The sequence below is a fragment of the Anopheles maculipalpis genome, chromosome 2RL (genome assembly GCF_943734695.1).
Source record: "Anopheles maculipalpis chromosome 2RL, idAnoMacuDA_375_x, whole genome shotgun sequence".
Taxonomy (NCBI): domain Eukaryota; kingdom Metazoa; phylum Arthropoda; class Insecta; order Diptera; family Culicidae; genus Anopheles; species Anopheles maculipalpis.
Window position 1 is genome coordinate 81,132,215 of NC_064871.1, and position 25,948 is coordinate 81,158,162.

Sequence of the window (25,948 nt, forward strand, 5' to 3'; positions counted from 1 at the left end):
TCCAACCACCCCCTCACCCAGTTATTGAGGAAAAACCAAAACATTTCCGTGGAAAATCGACGATAACTCGGTCATTCCAGGTTCGATATTGGCATTCGGCATACCGTTGGATGGGTCTTTGGGCCGTCCACCTTTTTGTGGAACACCTCAACCCGATCCAACCACCCCCTCACCCAGTTATTGAGGAAAAACCAAAACATTCCCGTGGAAAATCGACGATAACTCGGTCATTCCAGGTTCGATCTTGGCATGCGGCATACCGTTGGATGGGTCTTTGGGCGGTCCACCTTTTTGTGGAACACCACAACGTAACCCCTCCTCCCCTGTTCAGTTAATGCGGTAAAACAACAGCAACAGAAAATCAACGATAACTTGCTCAGTTTATGTCCGATCGAGGCATGCAGCAAACCGATGGATGCGTCTTTGGGCTGCGCATCCTTTTGTGGAGAACTTAAGCTGATCCTGTCGCCTCAATTTTTCTGCAGTTTTTGTCTTATGTAGATCAATGTTCAACGAACATTAAACTAGTAAGTATAGGGAAAGTCAGTTATAAATCCGGCTACATGGCTTTACATGGGTAGCACTTACTACTTACTTCACATGACGAACACTTAGCGACCTTCGATTCATAGATAGAGGGTCGCCCAATTCCCACTCCGCTTCCATCCTCCCAGAAAGTCTAAATCCGTCAATGGATTTGCCAAAGGGTTAAAGTCTTTTCGATCCAGTTATCATTGATCTTGAAAATCATGGCTTATTTTTTCTTCCTTTTTTCATCCATGATTGACGCCTATCCTACCGTCTCTGGTGTTTGCTAAATAATCTTTCGAACAAAAAAATTTCTTTTAAACCTCTCATCAAACTTCTAAACAATAAATCTTAATGCATCTAGCTGATTGATTCCCACAGAAGATCATCTGGTTTTTTTTATCGTGTATTGCCATCCTGCCTCTATCTCCTACAATTATCTTGTTCTTCTCCCGTTTGCCGCATACTTACAACCAATAACCGTCAAAAGGAACGTGCTCGCGCAAAATTAACATAAAACAAACGGACCGGTAGAACAAATTTAAAATCACTTAAGCGGCCAACTTGAAAAATAATTTGATCAACCAACCTGATAGGGAGGTTCCCCCCCCCCCCCCCCAGTTGCCGATAGGAAGGAAGGTGTTGCCTCGCGCAGATAGATGTGTCCATTCCGCTGCTTGGCAACGTCCTTCGTGCCAGAATGGGTTGGCGATCCTATCGTATTCTACTAGTTGGTGACTAGCAAACGTTTTTATCGACACGATCGGTAGCCTGCGACTAGGCAGGGGCGTCAATACCGAACGCCAAAGCATCACCAGAAGCTGAAGCTAAATCCCAACCCCGGAGGAATTCATTAAGATTCTATCACAAATCTTTGCGCTCGTATCGCGAAATGGAGATTTTATGTAGCGTTTTTATTCTCTCTCTCTCTCTCTCTCTCTCTCTCTCTATCTCTATCTCTATCTCTTGCGCTGTCTTGTCGATTTATCTCCTTGTCGCTGCCGACTGACGAGCGCAAATGTTCAGATCGTGCTTCTAATTTATGTTCTAAGCACCGACAAAACAGACCAGAACAGAAACACGTGTACGTCCGGTTTGGTTTTGTTACTCTTTTCCACAGAAGCGATCCCGATGCCGATCGAGTCGGATAAGGATTCGCAGGATCTTTGAGTTGGGAGCTTGCAAGCGTGGATTCCAAGCGACGAGATGATTTATCGCTTGAAGATTACATTTTCAAGCACCGAGCAAGGGCGAGGAAGGCGAAGAAAGGGTGTGGCAGTGTGTTGTTGTTGTTGGCGAGAAAAATCAATTTATGATCGTAAGCGGTGAGGTTCGTGGATCGGAAAGGAGGGAAATAAAAATTGAAATCTAATTACAGGCCGGCTTCGACTGGTCCGGTGGTCTTCTGCTTGGGTCGTGTAATATCACGAGTTTGACCGTGATTTTCTAAGGTAAAAGAAGACTTAAAATGTATGTAAAGCAAAAGAAACACCAGAAGAAGGAACGAGAAGATTTAGAATGAATATTTATGACATTATTCAATCCAAGCACAATGGTTGATTATTTATGCACGCTCGAAGCGACAAAAGCAGAGAAAAGGAGAAAAACATGAAAAATTGCCTTCAAACAATCTTTCTGCTAGAGCTCAAAGACTTACACGGACATAAAAGTTTAAAAGTAAAAGTAGTGCGCTCACGTCTTACAAAAATTTAAATAATTTTGGATGTTTAATAAGCTTTGATTAGTTTTTTTTTTCCTTGTTCCATTTTTGTAAATATTTTCATGTATTCTTCCAACATAAAACGAGATCAAATATTTTATTTCGATCAAACGCTCTTGGGACGACAGTTTGCTGCTTCCAACATTCTTCCATGTTGATTTCCATCCAAAGGTAACCAACAGATTGGAGCGGATGGGAACTGAGAGGCTGGATGACCGACCACAAACAGGGATTGTGCTCAAAGAGTCCGCATTCGGCGGATTACCACCACAAACGATGAAAGGGAGAACTGACGTCCCGCAGACAGATCCCTGTTCTGCGAGGGTTGTTGGGATGAGGAGATGATGTCCCCCGAGTTTGCGTTCCCATTCCAAAGACTATGTCATCGGGTGCCACAAACCAACGCAACAAACCATAGCACAAGGTTCAAGTCACGTACCCTATGTAGCCTCTATACATGCTGGAGCTTTCTGAGTCGTAACGTCCCGGTTGTGCCCCATTGCTTCACGAATTCTATTTGAAAATAATATACCTGAAAAGCGATGGTACCTGGATCCTGTTTGCTGGTGTGATGCGGCTTGTATTTGGGGAAGTTTAGACGCGATTCCGATTTGGGAAGTTTGGGAAGAGTTGCTCACCACAAAGATGGCGTCGGCATATGCAACGACCAGGCCATCCTGAACATATGCTTTCTAACCTCGTGATGAGCTGATGGATGTCGAGATATAGGATAAAGAGGTGCATATATTTGGGAACGCCCTGTGGAACAAGGTGTTCGATCGGGAAAAGATTCAATAGGGAATCGATTATAAGGATTCAGGAAGAAGACCACTCACCAATCAGCCCCAGAAGGTTAACCAATCTCGAATGGAACCCTAAGGGTCAAAACCGCTTATATCATTTCATTTTATTTATCACTTTACTACATTGTGTTACGTTTTTTATGTTGCGAACAAATAATAAGCAATGTTTTGACAAAGATCTAATTTTTATTGAAATTTATTTTGTAACTAATGTTATAATTAAAAATTAAAATTTTAAACAAACAATTTGGTATCATCCCATACCAACAAGAGCCAAAACCAAAGCAGAAAGTAAGAGTTACCATAAGGAAGAAAGCAAAACAGTTCGGTACGGAGCACGCTTACCAGCACCGAAGGAGCCAGACCGGATGAGTAATAATGTTCAATTTATTTGTTTTTATCCACCCATTAACGAGCGCATAAAACATCTTCCTCAGTGTCACCTTTTTGTCGTGCAAAAAATGGAAAAAGGGACAAAAAAAAAGAATCCTGCACCATTCTCTTCTTGTGGCTGCTCGCTTCTCTTCAGCAAAAGGCAGCTTCATTTATCATTCGTTTAATAAGAAGAGCGATGTGAGCGTTTTATCGTACCGATTTCCACCTTCACCACCCAAACCCGACAACATCTTCCTCTTTCGAGGGAATGTTTTTTTATAAATTCTCTCCAACAAAAAAAGGACCTAACCGAAACGGTGTTCAAAGCTGAAAAAAAACCCAGCAAACCCATGATGCTTTGGGTCTGTGCAATCGATGCACTTTTGTATCGTCTTGGCGATACAAATTTTTTTTCCATTCGTCAGTCTGCATTCGCGAAAGGAAAAGCGCTCGCAAGACGCTTGCATACACGCATCACTACTACACTACTTCCAGACTACAATTAGAGATAAATTTATAATTATGTACCCGAGTCCCACGCAATCGGCAACCGCGTCTCGATGTCGTCTTGGTCGTCGTCGTTTTGTGATGTTTCTGGCTCTCGATCGACCCAACCCTTCTTTGGCTCGTTGAAGCTTCATCTGGGCGCAGGGCTGGAGATGCGTTCTGTCTACCTCGTGCAGAACGTTAAGCACTCCCCTTTCGCTCTCACCGTAACCGTTGGTTCCCTGATTTGTTATTCCAACGAGGCTGAACTTCACCTTCGTCTGGAATGTTGTATTTTTGTCGTCTTCGGAAATACGAATGCCGTCTGTTTGCAGTTTGCGGGATAGGCAAATTGGTTGGGCGGTTCTTGAATAGAGAAATTGACTTGGATAAAGCGATTTTCTTGCTTTTATCGTGCAAAAAAAAAAAGGTTTGACTAATTACGTGCTGATCGGTGACTAATTGCTTGGTGGGAAATGATGTCCTAGGGTGCGGGAAATCTTTTAACCGATACAAAAAAAAAAGGCAAAAGCGATGGCAAACTCAAGCTTGGAATGAATATTGGATGTGCGTAGACGAGGATTCAAGTATTATCTCATTTCCGTTTAATACAAGTTTTGACAATCTTGTCGTGAGAAACTGTTTTCTAGGGACACTTCTTCATTTTCCAGGGAAACAATGTTAGAACATCCAACTAAGTCTGTTGCCCGGGACAGGATCGATCGTTTATGTCTGACAATCACACAGAATACGAGGCTGATGGCAATAAGAATTCGAATTTTAATTTCAAACCTCCATCGGGGGACCTTATGCAATCATCTTCTAACCATTCATGACCATGACCCTACTGGTCGACAATCAACGACATATCTCGACATAGCTATATGTTGTATTTTTATCGACATTCGAACTGACACTACGCTTCGTTCTATATATTTCTATTATTTCGTATTATTTAAAAAAATAGTTTAGCGAATAAAGAACAAATGACTTCACTGTTCGTATAAACGACGAACTCTTACTTAAGACTTTTATGCGTTTGAGCAATGCTTTTGTTCAAAGTAATTTAATAAATCATGCGACCTTCTTACTTGTATATGGCATAATGCCTGTGACATTAACGTTTGAATCATAAAATTACTTAAATCTTTAAATAAATAATAAAAATAAAGTTCACGTTTTGAACATCTTTTTATATTTTTGCACACATTTTAAGAATGTTTGTGGCACATGTTAAATTCCTCCATGTAACATAACAGTTATTTCAAAGAAATTAATTGTTTACATAAATGTAATAGTTGTAAAGAAATCTCAAACTAGTATTATCTAAAGTTATTGAAACTCAGCATTTCTTCACGATTATACAGTGTTTAAACGGACGGATCTATGTTGAACAGTTTAATTAAGAAAGGGTAAATGCATCCTTCCAGTACAAATTTCTTATATCAACAGATTAAACGACCCATCACAATTGAATGCAATTACAAGCACGCACTCTCCCCAACAATTACGCTTGATTTCAAAATAATCAGCACCGATGGGCCAGTTTTCACCCCTGCTGGATGGCACGCACTATTGAACTAAAACAAAACCTCCCGAGACGCTGAAATGATTTATGGTGGCCCCCATGGGTGTACTCGTGCACTCCCAAAGTCAAATGACCCCTTGGACAATAACTACTACAACCCCAACACTCCGAGCGCATCATTTTCACGCTGCGATCGGTACAAGCGTTTAAAAAGCGATTCCAGAACGTTGCACCAGCAGGACAGCACTGGTCCAGTCAGACACCAGAAGCTCCCCAGTTTTGTTTCGCTCCGTTTTCGCCAGGATTTCTGTCCCGCATTCCCGCACGCACAACCGTTTACCGTCCGGCAGTATTTATGTAATTTTCCTTTGGCAAATCCAAAAATAAAGACATCATGATGGGGGCTGGTGGTGGGGCGGTGGCCTCTGATCGGTGGGTGTGGGCCGTGTTTGAATTGTTTGCTCAACAAAAAAAAAGCAACAACAACAAAAACGAACTCCTTTTTAAAGGAAAAGAATTTTGGGAAGTCAGGTCAGAGACCTTGTCGCAAAAAAAAGGGGAAAAATAAAATCTTTGTCACCAGCAAACAAAAAAAAAACAAAATTCAAAAACAAGAAGGAACGTGCGCCATCGAAACCGGTCTGTACGGATGCGTTCGGTGAAAATGCGATAAACAGCATGTTAACAGTTTCGATAATAACAATAATAAATTGCTTTCGAAAGTGATTACTCACGATCGACGGGATGGGAGGATACAAACGGTGGTGATCGAGTTTTACTTTAGCTTTTTTCGTTTTTTTTTTAAACCGTGTCGACCTCCCGGGTGTTCGTGATGGATTTTTTACTTCTGGCACCGAAACTGAGACACGCATGCAAGAAAGAATGCATTTGCATTTTGTTCCTCCATTTTTTCTGTCTCTCGGTGTGTGTGTGTGTCTGATGTTAGTTTGTGCAATTCGGTGGCATCGATCATTGCTCGTGTGGAGCGTGTGCTGGTGGAGCAAACACACAGGGAGATTCAATTATATTTAATTAAATTTCCATCATACACAACCCGATACTCGCGAAGGAGCTGCTGTATGGGATCATTCTACAAACGCACAGCTAAAAAAAAGGCTGATCGGTCAAGCTTGGTCGTGTTATCGGTAATCTTGTATCGTTGAAAGGAAGCAATGTTCTCAAAGCCGTTGATTGTATCGACAGGATAACATTTCTTGAGGGTATTTTATTTAGTTAGGAGCGAAGAAAACATTACTTTCGCGGTACGGCTCGGTTGTCGATACGATACGATCGCACAAAGGCTTCCAAAATTCATAAGGCAATTGCTTTTAGTTTGTTTCTTTTGTCTGCTGCCCTTGCATCGCTATTACATTAAATTAATTGTTCAATTAAAAACAAATGACCACAGTTCGCCGATAAGCGACGAACCCTTTTTAAGGATTTTTTTTTGTCTCTTACATTCATGTTCTCTGGCCGTGAGGCTCTGACCGTGATGGAGCCCGTCTCGGAAGCAGAGTATCAGTTGATAGCGACGATCTTGAGGTGGTAGAGAAGTTCTGCTTCCTTGGTAAGATCGTAACTTTGGACAACAATGTCGAAGCAGCGAAATCGCATTGTCGCAGCAAACTCCAGAAGACTCCAACAACACACGAAATGTACGATTTATCGCACCTTGATACATCCGGTAGTCCTCCACGGTTACGAGTCTTGGACTATGCTGACGGAGGACGCCAATGCACTCGCCATTTTCGAGATTTCGATGAGTGATGATGTTAATAAGATTAGTAATACGGTCAAGCAACTCAAAAAAAAAAAACAATTATTCAGCTAGGGGAGAAAAATATGTCTAAAGAAACTGAGAATACTATGTGAAGATCTCCCTTAATTTTAGTGTTTAAAATTTATAACTTACTCCGTTTGGAATAACTTCGTTTTGGTATAAGTACACTTCTTCAATATTACTTCTCAATACACAAATGTTAAGTCACTTCGCATTCGCACCAGCTTTTCATGGAAATTTATCAAAGCCCCAGAACAAACCATGCGTCACACGTTTGCGTAATTACACAGGCAAAATCGGTCAAATGAACGAAAAAACCTTCACTGCAATGATGTATTGTGCAATGGTTGATCGTATAACTTGAGCTTTAAATAAGCGAGCTGCAAAAAAAATAAACTCCCAACACACAACCCAAAACCACGTGCAAACCCGCCCCGAAACGAATCCAAATCAACGCGCTCGATTTCATGGCCCGACCATGTGTGCAAGCCATCGCTCACACACACGCGCACTCGTAATCCTGCTTACCCGTATCGAACCGATTAGGGATGAATCGTAACGTTGCACACGCGGAAGCATCTCTTTGGTCCGATCGACGCCCAGCCTTGTCTGATCGACGGCCCGGATCGGCGGGAGAAGCAAAACGCATGCAAATGTGTGTTTCGGTTTCGAAATACGGTTATACGTTGCTGCAGTCCAAAACACCGCTGCCCTACTGTTGATGGTGAAAATGAACAGGAAAGATTTAAAGGAAAACGCCAACAGAGAGAAGCGCAACGAAAACACGCTGTAGTGAAAATGCGAACAGCAAATCGGGTGGTGGTTAGGCGTGAAGGAATTTTCACGCCCTTTTTGAAAATGAGGTGGAAATAATGGGGCGGATGAAGCAGCAACACCTCGGGTGAATGCTACGGTGTGGTGAATAAAAAAAGGGTGGTGAAATAATTTGAATGACGTTTCGATGAACGGATATTGCATACATTTAGGCGTATTTGTATTCACGATTACAGGGTGAGTGGTGGAATGATATTTCTACCAAAAGATGGGTTTTTTAAACCAATGTTGTTCAAAATATCGCTAAAAATTATCACATTTCAAATCAATCACATTTTATTTAAATTAATGTAGTTCCTAAACTATAAAAAGCAATATTTATTAAAAAATACAAAATGAAAAAAAAATCATTTAAAATGTTTTACCAAGTTGCTTAAAAAATATCGCAATGATTGTTAAAAAATAATTATCAGTTAATTTTATTTAATTTTTGTTTTTTTTTTTAAATTTTCCTTCTTCTTCTTGGCTTAACGCTCCATGGTCATGCTGGCCATCGAAAGTGGCTTAGTAGACTCTCCGATACCACGTAGTTGGTTAGTCAGCCCTCACTGCGGGGGAACGGTCCGGATGGGATTTGAACCCCGGTCTTGCCGTTTGAAGACCGGCGCCGCTGTCACCTACACCGCTGGTCCGCCCCCATATGATCTTATATATAATATAAGTTTTATATAATCAAATCCCTTACAATAAAATCTAACCCCTTAAATCAAATGGAAAATCAATTTTTGAAAATCTCACACCTCATAACATCATTTACATCTTCACTTATTAGATCCGTAACAATCCTCTCTCGACGTTTTGAGACCTTCACAACGAATCAGTCAAACTTTGCTTGCGTGTCGCAAATGCAAACCAACGAGTTCCGTTATGCTTCGAGCGCATTATGAAATCGTTCGCTGCTTGCACTGCGCTTGTGCACGCTAAACGAGAGCGTCGTCTTAAAATAAAACCCACCGCAGTGCACCAGCGCAAAACCCGATCCACCCGGATCTACCCGGTGCCACCTTGGCCGCAACTAAAGTTCACGCCATTAAAAACATCCTCCTCGCACATTGGCTGGCAAGCAATTGGTGTAGGGCTCTCTTGCAGCTTTATGTAATCGTGTGGCGTTGCTGTTGGGTTAAAAATCTGAGCCAAACCAACACATACACTCACACACATGCGCACGGTCCGCAGCGTAATCCGTCGTGCTGACGTCAGTGTGAACCAACGCGACGGAGAGAAATTGGGACTTTTTTTGCATAAAAATTTGCCACATTAGTACCCAATACCGCCTCCTTCCTTCTTCACCAATCGCCGATGTGAGTTGCATAATGTTGAAATTCCTTTTCATTTATCTTTTCGCTGTGGGCAGACAGAATTGATGAGCGAAGGAGTTTTATTCAACGCAAAGAAAGTGAAAGCTTCGATTAATTACCACTCAGTAAAAGACATCGAGCCAATCGAGCTGTAGAAGTAGATAAGTGTCAATCGAACCATTTTCGATGGTTAAAGAGACAGTTTAAGTTGAATATCGCACGCACCGCATTGTGTCGAAGCACTTGTCCCGGCTACCGTCTGTATTTAAACTGACGATAGGCTGGAACCTACTTTCTTAATAACAAAAAGCAACACACACACAACACCGGAAAAGGGAAGCCACAGACGCGTACGTGAAACAATTGAGCTACTTCCTTTGCAGACGTTTGTACGAAGGTAACGGTTTGAGACACCGTGGAGTAATACACAAAGGCGTAATAAAAGTACGTGGTTTACTAAAACTAAATTCTACCATTAAGCCAGCAAAGGTACAACAATTTCCCAAATGAATATTTCATTTTTAAAATATGTGAAACGTAATCTCAAAATTCAATTTCATAAATTAATTTATAAGAGATAGCATTGTCTAGGAGACAGGGAATCTGAGTGAGGAATACGAGTTAAGTAACTTTGCATATTGCATACTTTCACGAGTTATGAACTATAAAACATCTTAACATTACGCTCTTGTACTTCTCGCAGAAGAACCTGTAATAAAGTATTAAATACTAAAAGAACACTACAACAAGTGTAAGTAAGTAAGTGCATAATTAAGAATCAAAAAGTTCCACTTCACCATTAACCAAGTCAGACATAGTTTTAGACATCTCTTTTTGCGAATAGTGAGATACTCAGTCCTCACTGCTGTTTGTTTATTAATTGCTTTCAGAAGTGAATGATCATTCCTTCAAAGGCTTAAAGTTCTTATCGACTATTGACTTCAATTTCTTTTGCATTTCTGGCGCTACATCGCACCCTTAATTTTTATCACTATTGACCCATCACCATTATCATGTGCTGTGCCAACAAAATAAGAACATATTTACATCAAACCAGACTTTCGCCATTCTCCATTGCGCTGCTTCCGAGTGTTGTACCCCCTAAACGAGACATTGATCTTTAGCGAGTTGAAATAAAGAACCGTTACGAACCCGCTAAAAGAACGGTAACACCCTTACGTGTGTTAATTTTTGGTTTTTCGTCTTCTAGCAAAAAAGAAGAGCAAAACCCGAAAGATTATCAAGCAATAATAAATTTATCGTCTGCTCTAAGTGCTGGACGCTTGAACTTCAGTACAATGTAACGGTAGAAGCTTTTATTGAATTTAAACAAACCCACCCACCCTAAACGGATGGGTTGGTGGTGTATGTATGTGCTTGATTTTATTATTACTCCCTCCATCCCTCCCTGCTGCCACCCTTCCCGGTGTAGCTTAAACCCCAAGACAGGGGTCACGGTAAGCGGTAAAACCCGTGGAAACTAAACCAAAAGCCAAAACGTTTGCTTGGGTGCGTGCGTGCGTGTATGCTTCACTCTTCATGTCACACATTCAAGCGTGTAGCGAAACATGCTAGCACAACAATGAGCCAACCAGCTTGAATGGAGTTTTGGAAATCCCACGTAGCCCTTTTAGTTAACCAAGCTGGTATTATGCTTTTATTATTGGAACTTACACACACGTACACACTTACAGGCACAACATTGCCGGATGTGCTTGAATGCTCATACTAACACATAACTAGTGCACAGCATCAGCTTGTCAGCTCCAACCGTGCTTCAACACGATCAGATTCATAAAACCGTTTCCCTGGAAAGACCTCATCCCCGGAACGACCTTGAGCAATGATTGGTAACACGTTGAGGTTTCGTTACCAGCGTGATCATGAGAAGATCAGCTTGGGGCTCACACAAACAGCATCAGCAGCAGCAGCAGCAGCAAATAACCACTAAAACCGGGCCTATGAAACAAGGAACTTCAACGAGCGTATAGACGACGAACCCGAGTTGGATATTTTTAGCATGAGGCATCAATGTGCTGTGCCGTGGTTCGCTTTGTGTTTTGGAGAATCCGGTCTGCAGAACCAATTAATATTCCAATCTGGTCGGCTTACCAAAAATGGGTAGGGTTAAAATTGGATTTTTGGATTGATGTTTTTAAGTGGAATAAAACATAAAATTGTTGTTTTATTTAACATTTATAAAATCGAAAACTATTCTTATTTTAGATTTTAAAAAAAAACAAATTGTAAGATGAAGTAAATTAAATAATAAATATAAAAAATAGAAGCTATAGCACTCCTCTAAACCCCAAGCACTTCTAAATGAACTCAAGCAACCGCATTATGACGAAAAAAAACCAGAATCAACCAATTTCATCATCCCATGCATATAAAAATACAGTAAAATTATGAATCATTCCATCGAGAGAAAAAAACACGATGTTGATATTATGAAAGTGTTCTCATTTGAATGTCCTCCCAACTCCCATCAGGTGTTGCCCAATCGAAAAACCGGGAGTGTTCGGTCCCATACATATCATCAGCAATTTTACGGTCGTCGCGATCGTTTTCTTAGGGGAAAACAAAACGAAAGCAAAAGCAGCTGATCCTCACTACTCACCGGCAGGCCCATGTGACCAGCTGTGACCGGGAGGAAGCGTACCAGGATGAAGGGCAGCAAGCATATGCAAGTGGCCAGCGAAGCCTGCGTTCTGCGTGCCTTGCGAGCCTATCAACTTTCGATTTGTCTGACCGGGAAGAGCATAAGACCTGAATCGGTGATATTGGTGAGCTGCGTGAGCTGATGGGGATGCTGGTTTGATGTGAGTGTGTGTTGAACCTTCCCATACTTAAGCTGAAATGTGTCGTGTGCGTAAGCGATGTGTTTACGTTCGATTTTCTGCGCGCTGCGAGAAAGCAAAATAAGGCGAGAGAATAGCTTTTTTAATCCCTCCTTCGGTTAGTTTTAGTATCAATTCAAAGGATTTTTTAACATGAAAAAGCATTAAAGAACAGGGTATTCTATAGTAACATTTTTTAAGTGAAATCCCAACCCCAACCCTCCAACACTACTCAATTTTTCACCCCTAAATGCACCGAGAGTCTTGTGAGAGAGCGTGAGCAGAAAAAAAAGCTGTAAGGGGTTGCTTTCACACACACCACCGTAACAGTGGCGCACTTCGCGACTACTTCTCGTGTTCGCGTTCGTACGCAACTACGGGTCGGTTTCATTTCCCAGTTGGCCGCTTCCCGTGACGGGCCGCCGTTTTGCCGTTTTAACCGAGGGTTCGTGACTGTTTTGTGCTTACCAATATTTCTCCGCACGGTTCCCGTGAATGGTTTTGCGTCTCTCGTCTAATAACACAATCGATCGTTGGGATGTAACAAAAAAAAAAAAGCTTCTCTTCCCATCCATCTCGTTTTTGGGCACGTGTAAAAGTGGGGGGATGTTTAAGAACGTGACTAGGGAAGGAATTGAGTGTGCGTGTGTTGATCGTATCGTGTGCTACACGATGGCCTGTTAGCTGCGCAAAACAATAGTGAGAGAGCAATGATCAATGGCAAGCTGTATTGCTGTGTCGAGTGATTTGTGCTAATTGGGGTGTGATGGTGGGAGATGGACGCGAAACTCCATCGAAAGAATTCCCTCACCTAGAAGGGAATAATAATAAGCAATTAAAAGCAAGCCAGTGATAGTGATGTGAAAATAGTAGCAAAAAAAGAAAATTTAATTGTGGAAAACCGATCCGATCGCCGATACATCGATCGATCGACGACATGGCAAGAGAGTGATTTAATAAAATTGAAAAAATTAAATAAAACAACACGCACAATCACCCAAACCGACGGAACAGTGACGAACGCAATGCAAAAAAAAACATCTATGTTTGGCGGAAATAGGAAAGTCGCGCGCGAGTGATTGTGAGTGAAAAGCGAAAAAAAAAAACGATCGTAAAAGTTGGAGAAAACAAAAAGAAATAGTAGAGAGCGTGTGTGTGTGTGAGTGTGCGCGCAACACCCAACAACACCCCATTGGGAGAGATAGAAAGAGCAAAAAACAGAGCAGGAAAGAGAGAAAGAGGAAAGCCAAAGAAGATAAAAACAACTGCAGTAAAAGAAAGAGCAGTTGGTCGCGCAGTAGGAAGGAAAAAAAAAGAGAAATCGTTAACGGTGAAATGTTGGTGACGGAGCGCCGCTGTGGGACACAAGACCTGTAAGAAAAGAAGGAAAATAAAACGCACCTCGAAAGGAAAGGAGAGGAATGTGCAACATTGCGTCTTCATCCCCCTCCACGCCCATCATACCCATCCCCCCCCCCCCTTTACTGCCACCACCCACCGGTTGGATGCACCTTTCTTTCTGCAAACCGCGTGGCGAAGGCAAATTTTGCCCGGAAACTCGACACAACCAGTCGAAGTCTTTCACCACCGAGGACCGAAGTTTTCCTGCACCCCAGTCGACCGGTTAAGAAGCGGGAGATGAAGAAGCGGATGCGAATGAAAGGTCGTGGAGAAAATCATTGTGCAAAAAGAACACATTGCAAAAGGGGCTGCCGATGGCAAAGGGGTGTGAGATATGTGCAAGGATCACCTCAGGATTGCCTCAGGGTCAGTGAAAGAGAAAACTCCATTTGGATGGCCGTTTCTTTTGATTTCGTTTAATTTTTCGGAGGGAAAGCATTGCACTTCTATCAACAGATAATTTGCTTGTCTTTCCGTGTTTTCTATTCTGTTTGGCCCATTTTGATTTTCATTTTTCCATTTGCTGTTTTCGTGCTTTTGTCTGCAATTGAGAAAAATATAGATTTTCAATTTAAAAAAATGAAACGCAAAATCCCGCCCGGCTGTACAATAAGTGAAAAGCGGAATCAGTGCACAACGAAGTGAGTGTGTTCGTGAAAGCATAAAAGGCTATCCCGCTCAACTTCTTCATTGTACGCCAAGGGTCCGGGGAGTCAGAAATAAAGAAAAAACAATGAATCATTGGGGTTTGGGTTGGTGGTGATTGGTAAAAAAATGATCGAAACATAATCGTCTTACTCGATGAAGTTTATCATTTGATTTACTTTCGAAACAGTTGCAGGCTATTGTGGCACTAAACTGGGGAAAGAAAATGTTTGAAATCACTGGCTCTCAGGGAAAGCTGAACAAGGAAAACAGTCATCAGGGCTAATCAGAGAAACCAAATATTTTTTTAAATATTCGAGAGGTTCGATTGATAAGTTTTTCGCATCAGATTTAGCGCAGCATAGCAATTCTCTTTTTAACTAATTGGTGGTGACTTCTTTTTCTTCTTCGACAACTTGTTTTTGGCTACACGACCTTCTAAAATCATGCCGGCCATCGAATGGCTTACTAGACTCGCAGATACCACGTAGTTTCGTCATGTTTCATCAGATTAGTCTATGTCAGAGAGATAGACGAGACGTCCTACTACGAAAAGCTAACTTTCTAGACGACTACAGATGGTGGTGAATCGACTACTAGCATCAAAAACATACTGAAGCACGAACAGTTGAATGCACTGTATAATTAAGAACTTCTTCGATACTCCTCGATTAACGCAGATAAAAAAAAGAAGAATCAAGTCAGTCTTTCGACACGGTTCGTGTCACTTTGTACTGTGATACTGCCGATTCTCTTTGAAAGTTACAACTGTATCATTTTTGGGGATGTTTACTTCGTGCTTTTTATTTGAACACATGCTCTGCGACTTCAGGACTGTTCATCCAACATAGGGTAAATCAGGGACTAAGACTTGAGTAAATCCTTAGCTTGACAAAATGTTGATCAGTTCGGTGAGCCATTAGCTAACGTTTTGTTTAAGACATCTACAGAATTATTTAAAACTAAGATACAGCTTCACCCGGTTGATTCGCTCTAAGTATTTACGTCAGTTGAATAAACGAATAAACTGATCAAGGATATTCTCATCATTTTTTGTTTTGTTCTCCCTTTAGTATGCTCCACCAGCAAACAGTGAACTGCCATTAAGCTGACTCCAAAACTAACGTGATAAAATGTGACGCTATCAACTTCAAATCTAAGTGCTGTTAGTGGTGCAAGTGCTTGAAAACGATCTTTGTGCTGTGTGCATGCAAAACGTATCAATTGATACATGCAATAAGTGCAATACGTGTGTTATACCATAGGGGAGTGCTTTCTGGGATCGACCCTATCTCTCGCAAAAAGGCCACGGAAACTGCGTTTGATCGAAAATGTCGCCGAGCCCGGCCAACGACTATGTAACCGAAAGTGAAACCGAACGGCACCAGATAATCGTCGCTGTGACAAGTTTTGTGATAGTTACGTAAAGCGTGAAGGCACACAGATCGCCCCAAAACGGATAGACAAGGAACTTCGAAACCACACACATACACCCGCTGTATATCTTCGGTTCCTTCCTCCTGCCACTTCCGCACAGTGGCGGAAGCAGGGGTGAGAAAGTAAGTGCCAGTGGTTGGAGAACGAAAGAAGAAAGTCACCAGTAAATTAGCCGACAAATTTGAATCTTGTAACTCAAAACTGTTCGCGGATAGTACTAACGACTAGCCGCAACACTAAATGACGGCGTGACTGACAACGCATCCCAGGGAACTATCCAGGTACAAGGTGTTCCTGCTGGAGCTTCAGAATGATGGCGTCAAAGCGGCTCGGACGCATGACGTCAGCCGGTTTGATCTACGTGCGCCATTGTCTGTTGGTGTTTGCATGGATGACGATCGTGCTGCAGTATCCCGGTGCAGGTAAGATCATCTTCATCCAAAACAATCGAACGATGGCGTTTATATGCTGCTTCGCGAAGTTGATCGCAATCGCAGGAGATGAGATTGTACATCATCCAATCGAGATAGAAAGCGAGTGTATACGCGCGTTCAGCTAAAATGAAAGTGGTCACCCCAGGTGCGCATTCAAACCAACATTTGCGCGTGCACGCTCTGAAAGCGGTCCAACCGGTTTTGCGCACCCTGTTTGAATGCGACCAGACTTCAGACCCGTCAATCGCCCGACGGTCAAGACAACAAAATGTTTTGTTTATATCCGAGTCCTTCAATTCGCGGTTCGCAACTTGGTCCTGTCAGTCAACTTCAAGCTAGTGCTGCTAGTGCTCCACAGTGCTCGTGGAGGCCTTCATGTTCATTATTCACCACCGTCCAGTTCCGTTCATCCTCGTGGTAGTAGTACTGGAAAGAGCGGCTTTGATACGGCGGTGAATATACTTTGCTCGTAAGCTATAATTTTAGCTCACTCAGCGACCCTGACACTTGCCGATTATTATTGAGACTCGTGTGCCTTCTGCGTTCTACTGTGGGAACCCACCCGGTAGATATTGTTGTTAAGCGGGAGAGGCTGTATTCCAATCGAACAGGTCCTTCGGAAGTATATTGAGTGATAGGAAGTAAATTTGAAAATTATTCAGCATCTCTCGCTTGGTATGCCTGCTTATTCGTATATGAGAAGGGGAAGTCATTCGTTAATTACTCTCTAGAGAGACCTTCCCTTCAAGGCCTTGATGGAGATTTATTCTCCTATCGGGTAATGAAGCTAGTATTATGATAAGTGTACGTAGCTTCATTATCAGATGATTTTTAACGCTCAAGATGTTGCAGTTTGTAGCAGTACTCATTTCGAACATCTATCCCTACTCTTGCAGATTGTCAAGATCTCAACACACCGCCGGTAATAGTGGTGGATCGTCACTGGCGGATACCGGAAAACACCACCGTTGGCACGCTTATAACACGCGTCAAGGCGGAAGACAACGAGGACGATAAGCTGGAGTTTGGGCTGGACGCACTGGTCGCCGGTCAGGAGCAACCGTTCGAGATCGATCCACACACTGGGTTCGTGTATCTGAACAGAAGCGTCGAAGGTCGTGCCGGGCAGAACTTTTTCGTCTATGTCACGGTCAGTGATGGAAGTGTAACTTCCAAGAACGAGATTTACGTAAACATCCTGAGCAAGAACGCAACCGGTGTGTACAGAAACCGTGGGTCTCAGTTTACGCCCAGTATCGACAATATACGGCAGATATTGCCACCCGGCATTAATTTACCGGGGATTAGTTCTAGGCCTCAGCTGCCATTACCACCACTGCCGCCACAGTTCACCAGGAAACCTCCGACTATTAGTGAGGATGTGTCTGGTACAACTACCCCTTCGTCGACATCTACCAAACAGACCAAAACCTATCCAGATCGACCGGCCGATACTGGAAATGGAACAACGGCGTCTGAGTTCAGTCCGCCAACTGACACAGATGACACTAGTGCCGGAGTTCCCAACGGAACAAAGTTGTCTCCAATTCCAAGAGTCAACACAACTGCAACCCATCCAACGAATACCGTACCTGCAGGCAGTACCACCACCAAACCGACAGTCATCACTACGACGGTTCCGGTACACGCACATCCACACGAAGAAACGAACACCGTGAAAATATTGCTTCCCGTCATCATTTCCGTCACGATCATCTTCGTCACTGCGGGTCTCATCGCGATCTGCTTCTTCCGCAAGTATCTCTGCGCGCTGAGCAAAACGCTGAAAAAGAAGAACAAAATCGATAAAGCCAAAAAGTCAAACCAAAGCAACGCCAGTAGCAACATCACCTCGACTGCTGAGGATAGCCGTAACTCGATCGGCCTAAGCCACTGGACTGGACCGATGGCGTTTAGCAATCGCTATACATCGCCCTGGGAGCGGGACTCGTCTGCCGGTGGCCATCTGCAGGCTACCTCCCAGCTGTCCGAAGAATCAAACGGCTCGATCGTGAAAGATCGGTGGGAATTCCCGCGCCACCGGTTGAAGGTGTTCAACATACTCGGGGAGGGAGCGTTCGGGCAGGTTTGGCGCTGTGAAGCGACCGACATAGATGGTCACGAGGGTGTTTCGGTGACGGCAGTGAAGACACTGAAGGAAAACGCTAGCGAGGCGGAACGGAACGATTTACTGTCGGAGCTGCAAGTGTTGAAATCACTCGAACCTCACATCAATGTGGTACGGTTGCTGGGTTGCTGTACGGAGAAGGATCCAATCTTCGTCATACTGGAGTACGTCAACATGGGCAAGCTGCAGACATTCTTGAGAAACTCACGCGTAGAGAAGTATGAGTCCTGAGGGTAGAATGGCTTTGTAGCACAATTAACGACATCTCTTTACAGACACTATGGAAATACTCACGGAAAATCGAAGATCCTTACATCGGGTGATCTCACGTCGTTCATGTTCCAGGTTGCACGTGGCATGGATTTTCTCACCTCACGTGGAGTAAGTAGCAACTACTCGAAACAGCTTTCGACCTCTCTAACAACTCGTTTCTTTCTCGACAGATTATTCACCGCGATCTCGCTGCCCGTAACATTCTCATAACGGAAGATCACACGTGCAAGGTGGCCGACTTTGGCTTTGCGCGAGACATCGTCACGTCGAAGGTGTACGAAAGGAAGAGCGAAGGTCGGTTACCGATCCGCTGGATGGCTACCGAATCGCTCTACGACAATATCTTCACCGTCAAGTCCGACATCTGGAGCTTCGGCATACTGATGTGGGAGATCGTCACGTTAGGCTCCACGCCCTATCCGGGCATTGCGGCAGCGGACGTGATGCGCAAGGTGCGTGATGGATATCGGCTCGAGAAGCCGGAACACTGCCGGCGGGAGCTGTACAACATTATGTTCTACTGCTGGGCGCACGATCCAAACGAGCGGCCCGGTTTCCCGGAGGTGGTCGACATGCTCGACCGGTTGCTACAAACCGAAACGGATTACATCGAGTTGGAGCGGTTTCCCGATCACAACTACTATAATATGCTCAATATGAGTGGCGAAAAGCTGTGAGAGTGAGTGAGTGGATGAGTTTCGCTCAACGACAAAAGTGCGATCTCATCGCGGTTCATACTCAAATTCTTCAACTGTGTCCCAGTGTATGGGTTCAGGCTTAGGTTCAGGATTGTGATAAGAATTGCGACATCGGGTCCTGAACTGCGCAAGCAAGGTCGTGTAATGTAATGTGCGGTTTGTTTCGTACAGTTTCTTATAAGAAGCAGCAAGAGACAAGTCAATCGAACGAACAAAACAGTCCCGCTGCTTTTAGGTAGCAACATAGTAAGTAAGCAACTCATCGTAACCTGATTTTAAGAATTCATTTCTATCTGTATATATATTACGTAGTCGATTCGCCAATCTATCCCGCATCCTGCAGTTTTTCCTGTTTCATGCAGAGTAAAATACGCGCGTGCACGCGTGATACGAGTTTTTGTTGTAAGCATTTATGCAGTTGAATAAAAAAAAAGCAATCATCGTACCGTATTAGTGTAAACTTTTGCAATATATAGTCTGGTGTTTTGTACGAGCAAGAATAACTTTCTTGTCAGTAGTTACTCTTGAGAACAAAATGGGATTTAAGCATCCGACGTTGGTGGGCCGATCACGCAAAAGGATGACCGATCCCAGACTCTCGCGCAGTTCCTTGCAACGTTGTCAGATCTACTTGAATCAGGCGACACGTTGAGGCGACAAACGTCCCCAGCTTCGTTAAGGTCGTAGAGTTATCATTTTTTTAAGTTCAACCATCGACGATTCTTCCGACGGAGCGGGGAAGCAGTAACGGAGTGTGGGACCGACATCCGTACGAAAGACAAAGATGAATCTTCTCAATTATCTAAAAGAGATCCTCCCAATGACTTACACCAGTAGTGCACGCATGACCGCATCACAAATTTTTTTTGCAAGAACAAATTTTCGGTGGAACAACTTCAGGCAATTCATATTTCCATTACAACAGGTAAGGAATATGCAAGCACATAAATAACATAACTTTCGATAGCAAAATTAATCACACAACAATATTATTTAAATTTATTTCGAACAGAATACTAAGGCCACGGTGAACGATCTTGTAGTATTTTTTCCACTAAAAATGCTATTAATAAATAAATTAATAATTTAAAGGTTAATTTATTAATAATAAATCACCCTTTAAATTATACAAACACACAGTTCATGCACAGATCGATATTTTTGTTGTAAAGAAAATAAAATCAATATCAAAATCAAAACAGTTTCTGTCTGCTCAAGTACCTCTAGGTTGGTCCCGCATCGTCGTCTAACTCATTTATCACTTTCAATTTCGGTCGGAACAAAACTGTTTACGTTGACACTGACCGACTTTGGAAACTTTATGTTAAACAATGGCTTCCCTCCATTGCCAACGGCGACCTGCTGCTGTTCCACGTCCAGGATCACATCCGGATACTGTTTGTCTCTATCATCACGCCGGATCACCTCTACGTTGCTTGTCTTTGGTTCTGTGTAGCGATAGAAAAAAAGGAATAAAAAAATTACAGATAGCTCGAATTAACGAATTGTCTGAACTCAATAAAGCGATTCTATACAGGCCCAAAATGTATGCACTGACATTAATTCAAAATTGACTTACTTTTTCGATTGCTCTTGGACACACATTCCAGACAGCACTGGTAAAGGAACGTGTACTGATCGAGCGTTTGCACCATCTTGACCCGCTGGCGCCGCAATCGCTTCACCGTATCGTACACGTTGATCTTCTTCTCCTGGTGCATCCGCTGCAGCAGTATGTCCAGTGCGATAAAGGTACCGGTACGGCCGACACCGGCACTGCAGTGCACCACGAGCGGTATGGCGTAGCTTTTCCGCTCGGCACGAACAATTTTGGAGAACTTGATCAGATCTGCCGTACTGGCTGGACAGCTGTGATCGGGCCAGTCCAGAAAGTGGTAATGAAATACTGCTTTCGTTAGGTTTCCCTAAGGAGCGTTCAAATATGTCAAATATAAATCAATCTTAACAAAGCCTAAAAATTGCTCTAGCTGAACTTACTTTCGAAACTAGAAACAGACGCTTGTAGTACAGCGATAGGTTCAGTTCCTGCGTGCACTTTACGCGTATATCGCCAAAGTCAATGTATTGATCGAAACGGGGAAAATACTGACAGCACTTGTTCTTATCGTGATCGATCGGTTGCGTTAGCATCACGATCGATTCGATCTCGTACTGCAACACCATCCGCCAAAAGTCGTAACATGTGTCCTGCTTCGGACCCTGTGTTGCAATGTACTCCCGCTGATACTTGTATCCCTCGACGAACGACGCATTGATGTAATCGTTACAGCCACATACACCGTCCCCATCATCATCATCATCATCATCATTACTATCCAGCAGCACCCGGTTCGAATCGAACGGTAAAATGTTGATGTACCGATTTTTACGCTCGTTTTCGCGCGCACTCTGAAAACTAACCGTCTCCTGGAGCAAAAAATCGGAGAAGTAGTTGATGGCCTGGAACTCTTTCGACACCTTTTCCCGGTTCGATTGAAACAGCTCGTCATACTGGGCAGGGAAGTTTTTCACCGGAATGTCCGACGGTTCCTCGGTCGGTGAGCGGCCCGTTTGTTGTGCTGGAAGTAGCAACCGTTGCTTGCGCCACACTATCACCAACCCACCGATGAACGCGAGCAGCAGACAGCCAATGACGGCGCTCACGATCAGTCCGACCTTTATCAGCGAATCGGTACGAAAGACTTGCATTTCGGAATCGGTAAACCCACTACGGGAGAAGATGCGCACTATAAGTGCATACTCCGTACCAGGCTTGAGAGGTCCGTTACAATATTCCTGCCCTTTGTCACAGATATCCTTCCCCACGACGTACTCGATCGGTTCCGGTTTGCCTTCCTGGCGGCTCATGCGTGTCATCGGATTCCAAAACTTTGGCGTCGTCTGGTACTGTTGCACACAGGGCATAGTGCTTACATGATACCAATCCAGAGTGTCGGGCCATTGCGACTCTTTGGTACTGTTGATGAAATCGGTAACGGGGTCTGGATCGTTTTGGCAGAGTCGCTCCGATATCAGCAGTGCCATGTAGCGTATGCTCCCAAAGTCTGACGTTAGTGTCATATTCCCAAGCACTATGCGGGCCGTGTTGGTAGGATTGGGTGCTTCGAACACGTCCACATTGAAGAATTCCTCCGTACGATCGATTGTCGGTACTGGAAGAAAACGAAAATAACGGAATCGTATCAAATTTTTACACCATCAAATTTGGTCGCCCTTTCACACATACTTCCTGCCGGAGACTGGAACTTCAGCTGAACATCTGGACTAAGCTCTGAAACGTTTGCGACTTCCACGCTCAACGAAACAGTATAGTTGTATTCGGGCTTTAGACGATCCTCGATGTAGCTGTACGTATCATTTATCATCTCGCTATCATCAACATTAACATCCCACTGTATAATATGCGGTATCGCCGGATCATGGTCACGTACACCATGCATATAACCGTAGAACCGCGTCAACTTTCCATGCAAACCACAAGGAAGACTCCAAGAAAACCAAACCGAAGACTTGTATGTTTTATTAAGCTCAGGACCTAGGATCCGATCGATCCGGAAGCTCTCCGTTTTGTTCGATACATCCGGCAGAGTAATAACTTCAACTGGATCCGAGTACGGCCCCAATCCGGCACCCGTTGCAGCCGCTATCTGCACAATATACAGTGTGTATGGATTTAGCTTCTCCACCGTGTGCTTAAAGTCGAAACCATCCCAGCTCCGGGACTCGTCAGGATTCACTTCATCCCGCAGATCGACCGTTTCGTTGAACTCTTCCAACGGAGCGCAAAAGTTAGGTATCGGATACTCTGGTGCAACCATCCGGATGTGTATACGGTAACGCACAACGACGCCATTCTTTACCGTCGGTGCTTTCCAGGTTATATTCATCGCACGATTATCGCCTACCAGTTCCACCACACTCGGGCTTTCGGGCACTGGAATGAAAGAAACAGAGCAATGTCAGCACGAGCTCGATCCTCATCAAGTTACAGACGAGAAATTCGTTTGTACCATCTTCTAATGTTTGGATGGAGGTCGGTGCCGTAGGATCGCTCCAGCCTGCAATGTTCTGAATCTGAACGTTGCATGCGTACATCGTGTACGGAACCAATGGTTCCACTATGCCTTCGAAGCTGGCGTTGGAGTTCGGAATGACGTACTCCTTTACAATCTGTAACGAACACGAAGCGTATCATCTTCAGAGAGTTCCTAACACACAAAAAAGCAACACCCTTTACCTCTGTTTCTGGATCCGGTTCATTCTCCTTCATTATCGCACAGTTAAACCGCACACTGACCAACAGACAATTGTTATTATTTTCGCTGTGCAGGGACGTCGAAAGGTCCAGACTTCGCGCATTTATTGCAATCGGCGTGACGGGCTTTACGTGATAGGAGAAGATGATACGTTCCTTCGTCTTCAGCGTACCGATCTCGTTTAGGCCGTCGTGCTTGCTGATTGAGATCGGTATTACCTGCACATTGTACACCATGCAGGCAATCACCTCGCCGAAAGTAACGTGCTGATCCGTTGTGGTGTTGGAGAAGACTTCCTCCATTTCGCCAGTTTCCGGTACGGTGTACCATGCAGACACACGGTACGATTCCACACAGTACGTGCCATTCACCGGCGGTTTCCACTTGACGGACAGTGATCGTGGCTCTACCTCGTTCAACTCCAACTCTGTCACCTCAGACAACTGTTGAATTTCGCGCACCGTTGCAGTAATACTAGTCGGTACTCCCTTATCATTGCTATGATCGATAGCGTGCACCGTAAACTCGTACGACAGGCAAGGCTCCAGGTTCGTTACATTGAACGTCGTTTTCGGCGCATCAATTGTTCGGCTTTCGGATGACCACGTGATGAGATACTCCTTGACACAAGATGCCCCATCGATCGGAGGTTGCCACGTTAGCAGCACACATCGGTCTATATCCGTAATTGCGCGCAGATTACGCACCGGTCCGACTAGTCCTGGTTTAATGGTAAGATCGCCCCCATTAGACACTGATCGAAGGGGACAGTTGGGTGGAATAGCGTCGGGGACTTTGGAGACAATGGAGCTAGCTGCCGGGATGGGTATTGCTGACTTCTTAAGCTGGGTACAAACAGTTCCTTTCGGAACGGCACCCACAACGGGAGCAATCTTGAAGGTAGTTGGATTATAAAATTTTGCTTTTCGCTCGCTTTTTACCACCTCTCGCATCTGTATCGAGAATTGAAAGACGCATGGCGTAGTCAAGTTTGTTGGAAGAGTGGTAAATATCTCGATAAATCGTTGCACAATATTTCCATTCCGGTAGATCACATTGAGTTGAAGGCGATGATTGTACAACTTGAAATCTTGCAAGAGAACGGAAGCGATCTTCGTATGTACGGGAAGTGTGCCATCCAGCAGTACTTCATACTCTGAGACACATTGTTGCCGTTCCACTTCCCAGGTTATGTAGTACGATGGGCTGCGTTTGCTACCAATTTCCAGCAACTGTAGTTGGGTTATTTCCATTTTCGGAGGTGTCCACACTCCAAACACACAATCGGACGTGCGTGCATCGGTCCGGTAAACGTTCAGCCATGAAACGGCACAGTGATCATGCTCCGGAAGGGCAACGTCGTTAAAATTGCTCAGTTCTAATCGTGTATTCATCATACTTCTGTCCTGATCTACCCAATGCACTACCATCGCGTAGGACACGTTGAAGTTGTTCTCCGAGCGCCATTCTGCAACGTTCACTAGAGATCTTGACACAGTAATATTCAATGCTTCTGATCGACATTTGTAGAAGCTATCCGTTTGATCTTTCCCTAATACACTTTCCACATTGTTAATGCTATTAATGTCCTGGACGAGGACTTTCTGTTTTTGCGCCGAGATCGAACCACTACCGAGCAATAATGCAGCATACACAATCAACTTCAGCATTACTATGGCTCATCACTGCACAGTTTCACGGGGCACAAAGCTTATTCGCGTTTAGAGTTTATGTCTAAGATGGACAAAACTCTTAGTCTTAGTCATTCGTCGTTATTTTTCGTACAATATTACGTACAGTTCGTATCATAGGTATTACAGAATGCTGACATATCTAAGGGAGAAACAAAATTTATAAAACGTTATTCACGATAACGCAACTAGTGTTCAGCTGGTTAAATTGTATAACCAAACACGTTATGTTAACAACTTAACAGAGTGTGCTCAGAGTGCTCATAAACGTTTATACGAGAAATACACTCTAAGTTCTAGCATAACAAAATGAAATAAAAAATTAGTCATGGAAACTAAAAATATATTGGGATATGCCAAAAAATATATGAGAACTCGTTAAAAACATCAGAACGAGAATAAAGATATGTAATGCGGCAAAAAAACTATAGGAAAGTATCAAAAATTGCTGGGATACCCTGTAACTACTTCAGTGGTCTGTTGTCCTGAAGAAAAACAACTCGATACTAAATACGCTTATTGCTTCACCATTACGTTACGTTATCACACACAGCCACCTAGACCTTCCGAACAAGCTGTGCTGTGTACTAGTCCTACTATCATCACCCAGACGGACTCAACACCTTCGCTCACTGACATCACAATTTAAAGGTATCGCACGGATCTATTGGAAATAATAGCTGAAGTTTGTCTCGTCCCGTTTTTTTTTTCGTCGTCACAATCTAAGGCGCCGAAGTGGCAAGTCGGACTCTAGTGCGCCTGACAGGTTGAG

At 43.6% G+C, this 25,948-nt stretch overlaps 2 protein-coding genes across 2 annotated transcripts; one reads left to right on the forward strand and one right to left on the reverse strand.

Moving 5' to 3' along the window:
* Positions 1-15,984: 15,984 nt before the first annotated feature.
* Positions 15,985-19,187, forward strand: LOC126567938 (tyrosine kinase receptor Cad96Ca). Its single transcript, XM_050224312.1, has 4 exons — positions 15,985-16,097; positions 17,006-18,455; positions 18,513-18,618; positions 18,681-19,187. Exons 1-4 carry the CDS (start codon positions 15,986-15,988, stop codon positions 19,185-19,187), a joined length of 2,175 nt encoding a protein of 724 aa, XP_050080269.1. The 5' UTR covers position 15,985.
* Positions 19,188-20,459: 1,272 nt separating this feature from the next.
* Positions 20,460-25,155, reverse strand: LOC126567778 (phosphatidylinositol phosphatase PTPRQ). Its single transcript, XM_050224065.1, has 6 exons — positions 23,467-25,155; positions 23,240-23,399; positions 22,456-23,163; positions 21,207-22,381; positions 20,788-21,133; positions 20,460-20,656 (listed from the first exon to the last, which is right to left on the reverse strand). The coding sequence occupies exons 1-6, from the start codon at positions 25,153-25,155 to the stop codon at positions 20,460-20,462; spliced, it is 4,275 nt and encodes a 1,424-aa protein (XP_050080022.1).
* Between the last annotated feature and the right edge of the window lie 793 nt (positions 25,156-25,948).

What these genes read in the sequence shown, in the direction of transcription:
- LOC126567938 (XM_050224312.1), top strand. Translation starts at nt 15,986, where the DNA reads ATGATGGCGTCAAAGCGGCTCGGACGCATGACGTCAGCCGGTTTGATC. An exon ending in GCTGCAGTATCCCGGTGCAG is followed by an intron (nt 16,098 to 17,005) that starts GTAAGATCATCT and finishes CTACTCTTGCAG; the next exon opens with ATTGTCAAGATCTCAACACA. An exon ending in ATTTTCTCACCTCACGTGGA is followed by an intron (nt 18,619 to 18,680) that starts GTAAGTAGCAAC and finishes CTTTCTCGACAG; the next exon opens with ATTATTCACCGCGATCTCGC.
- LOC126567778 (XM_050224065.1), bottom strand. Translation starts at nt 25,155, where the DNA reads ATGCTGAAGTTGATTGTGTATGCTGCATTATTGCTCGGTAGTGGTTCG. An exon ending in GTTCCAGTCTCCGGCAGGAA is followed by an intron (nt 22,382 to 22,455) that starts GTATGTGTGAAA and finishes GTTTTCTTCCAG; the next exon opens with TACCGACAATCGATCGTACG. An exon ending in GTCCAAGAGCAATCGAAAAA is followed by an intron (nt 20,657 to 20,787) that starts GTAAGTCAATTT and finishes ATCGCTACACAG; the next exon opens with AACCAAAGACAAGCAACGTA.